This window comes from Octopus bimaculoides, chromosome 2 (assembly GCF_001194135.2).
Source record: "Octopus bimaculoides isolate UCB-OBI-ISO-001 chromosome 2, ASM119413v2, whole genome shotgun sequence".
Taxonomy (NCBI): Eukaryota; Metazoa; Mollusca; class Cephalopoda; order Octopoda; family Octopodidae; genus Octopus; species Octopus bimaculoides.
The window spans coordinates 57,659,307-57,662,869 of record NC_068982.1 but is presented as its reverse complement, the minus strand read 5'-3'; the positions used below and the strand labels follow the sequence as shown (position 1 = coordinate 57,662,869).

The 3,563-nt window shown below is 37.2% G+C and overlaps 1 protein-coding gene across 2 annotated transcripts in view; it reads left to right on the top strand.

Annotated features, from left to right (window-relative positions):
* The window catches only part of LOC106871074 (long-chain fatty acid transport protein 6), a 63,682-nt gene that overhangs the window by 41,978 nt on the left and 18,141 nt on the right, over nucleotides 1-3,563 (top strand). For both annotated transcript variants that reach the window (XM_014917347.2, XM_052977272.1), the window contains exon 7: nucleotides 941-1,065. In XM_014917347.2, coding sequence (XP_014772833.1) covers nucleotides 941-1,065 — 125 coding nt within the window. The remainder of the gene's footprint in view (nucleotides 1-940; nucleotides 1,066-3,563) is intronic.

The window sequence follows — 3,563 nt, the reverse complement described above, 5'->3', positions numbered from 1 at the left end:
AGGCTCCAATCTGATTTGGCAGAGTTTCTACAGCTGGATGCCCTTCCTAACGCCAACCACTCCGAGAGTGTAGTGGGTGCTTTTACGTGCCACCGGCATGAAGGCCAGTCAGGTAGTACTGGCAATGGCCATGCTCAAAATGGTGTATTTTACGTGCCACCTGCACAGGAGCCAGTCCAGCGGCACAGGCACGATCTCGCGTGTTTAAATCATATATATGTTTAGTTTGGTTAAATGGAACGATGCCCTGGAGAACCAGCCCCCAACCAGCATCCAAAGTACACAAGTGCATTGGTGCTGGGTGATCAGTCACAATGGGAGACAAAATCCAAATTAGGCAAAGACAGCTTGTCCCTAGATCCTGTGAAACTCTAGATGAGAAAGCACAAGAGGCCTACAACCATCAAGCCTGAGACTGATTGCAACAAGTCAATGAGGGCTTGGTTGAAGAGGAAAGTGCACAACATAACTAAGTCTACTCTGCCTTTGATCTTCTTGGGGGTCAATGAAGTAAGTACCAGTCGAACACTGGGGTTGATGTAATTGACTAGTTCCCTCCCACCAAATTTCAGGCTTTGTTCCTATAATGGAAAAAAAAATTATTGTTAAGGTGGCAAGCTGGCAGAACAATTACCATGCCATGCCCACCTTCGTGTCTTGAGTTCAAATTCTGCCAAGTCAACTTTACTTTTCATCTTCTTTGGTCAATGAAATAAATACTAGCTGAGCACTGGAATCTATGTAACTGGTTATTCTCCTTACCTCAAATTTCGGCCCTTTTGTCTATAGTAGACAGAATTATTACTACTATTACTATTATTAAATTTTTCTTACTACTACAACTACTACTACTACCACCACCACCACCATGCTGCTGCTGCTACTCCTCCTCCTCCTCCTCCTCCTACTACTACTACTACTACTTTTTGTATCTTCACAGGTGCAACTACTGTAGTGAAAAGAAAATTCTCTGCATCTACATTCTGGGAAGATATCAAGAAATACAATGTCACTGGTGTAATTTATATTGGTGAATTATGTCGTTTTGTATTGGCTCAGCACAACGTAAGATGTCAGAAGTGTTTCACTATGGAATATTTGTTCAACTGTTTTGTCACCAAATTTCTATTGGAATACACTGCCTTTGTTTCAATTAATTTTTTAAAATGTTGAAGTTCATAAAGTAACTTTGTCGTTATTAGGTTCATGTAAGGCGGTGAGCTGGCAGAATCGTTAGCGTGCTGGGCAAAATGCTTAGAGGCATTTTGTCTGTCTTTACATTCTGGGTTCAAATTCCGCTGAGGTCGTCTTTCCCTTTCGTCCTTACAGGATCAGTAAAGTAAATACCAGTTGAGTACTGGGGTTGATGTAATTGACTTATCCCCTCCATTGAACTTGCTTGTACCAAAATTTGAAATCATAATTAAGTTCATATTTGGTACACAAATTAACACAAAAATTAAATGGAAGATTTAAAATTTAAATCAGTTTAAAACAGAAAGATTTTGGTCATAGAACCAAGAACAATTTCAAATGGGTTGGTATTGGAGGAGGTCAAGTAATACTTTTAATATAAGTTACAAGTAAAAAAACACCTGCGTTGCAGAGCAAACCTAAGTTCACAAAAACCTGAGTCAATGACTGAGTAAATGTGACTTACTGTTAAAATCATTTTGTTTTACTTACTCCTGTAACTCTTTGGCATTTAATCCGACTGTATCCAGCCCAAATATTCCACCTGTTTTATGTTAAAACTTATCTGATCCAACATCTCACACCTACCCTACAATGTCATTCTCAAAATATACCAACATACCATTTAAATCTTGAAGCTACAAGACAATGTATGATTGATTCAAAACAGTGTAAATAAATGAGCAATGAAGGCACATGGCTCAGTGATTAGAGCATCAGGCTCAGTCATGAGGTAATGAGTTCGATTCTCAGACCTTATTTCATGTTGCTCCAGTTCACTCACCTGTAGAAATGAGTTGCGACATCACTGGTGCCAAGCTGTATTAGCTTTAGCCTTTTCCTCGGATAACATCAGTGGCATGGAGAGGGGAAGCTGGTATGCATGGGTGGTTGCTGGTCTTCCATAAGCAAATTTTTCCAGACTTGTACCTCAGAGGGGAACTTTCTAGGTGTAATCCCTTAGTCATTCATGACCAAAGAAGGTCTTTTTTACATTTGACAAAGAAATCTGGATGTTAAAGGGTTAATAATAAAATTAATTTAAAATACTGACAGACATGCTTTTATTTAATTTTTTTTTTTTTTTTGTGGTACTTAATCCTTTAGCAATCAGATTACTCTGTCAAATGACGGTGAGCTGGCAGAAACGTTAGCACGCCGGGCGAAATACTTAGTGGTATTTCATCTGCTGCTACACTCTGAGTTCAAATTCCACCTAGGTCGACTTTGCCTTTCATCCTTTCACGGTTGATTAAATAAGTACCAGTTACGCACTGGGGTCAATGTAATCGACTTAATCCGTCTGTCTGTCCTTGTTTGTCCCCTCTGTGTGTAGCCCCTTGTGGGCAGTAAAGAAATAAGATTGCTCTGTCAAATGCAATGCATGTTTATTTACATTATTTTGAATTAATCATGCATTATCTCATAACTTTGAGATTTTAATGAGATGAGTGTTTATTTTTTGAATGACAATGTAGGGCAGGTGCGAGAGGCTGGACCTGTCCAGTTTGAGCAAAAGACAGAATATTTGGGCCTGATATGGCTGAATTGATTGTTAAAGAGTTAACTATAACGTTTCATGAGAGCTAACAAATTTTGTTGTCATATTAGATACAAAAAAGTGTAGTATTTGTGTAACATCAAACATAACCAATATCTTGATGTCACATCAAATATAAAATCAAATGTTTTATTGATTGGAAATATAAACAGAATCAAACACCAGCAGTATTTAAAATCAGAACTGTGAAGAATTAATACAGATGTACTGAAGCACTGAGTTTAATAGTCAACTGCCCCAACCATCTCTCCTGATTTTAACTGAATTTTCTTGAATAAGTACAAATCTTCAAATAAGGAGTAAAGAGTTTCATACTTTTTCAAAGAGACTGGCAACTCAAGAGAAATGAGATAAATACACCAGAGGCAGAACCAACTCAGAAAATCATACCAGTAGCAGGATAAAGTTACTGTGTTTTACCTATGCTCTTCTAATACAAACAGGTAGGCTAGGCTGTGTAAAGCTAGCTCTAAAACCTCACGGTCTTCAGTTTTATCTCACTGTGTGTTACCTTGATCATGTATTTTCTACTATAGTATCAGGCTCAGCAATGTGTTCTGAGTGGAACTGATGAATGGCTACTGTATGAGAGCTCCTTCTGTGTGTGTGTGTGTGTGTGTGTGTGTAAATATCTATCTATATATGTGTGTATGTATATATATATATATATATGTATATAGATAGATAGATAGATAGATAGATAGACATAAATATACATATATATACATATACATTATATATGTATATACATATATACATATGCATTATATATGTATGTACATATATATATATATATACATACATGCAT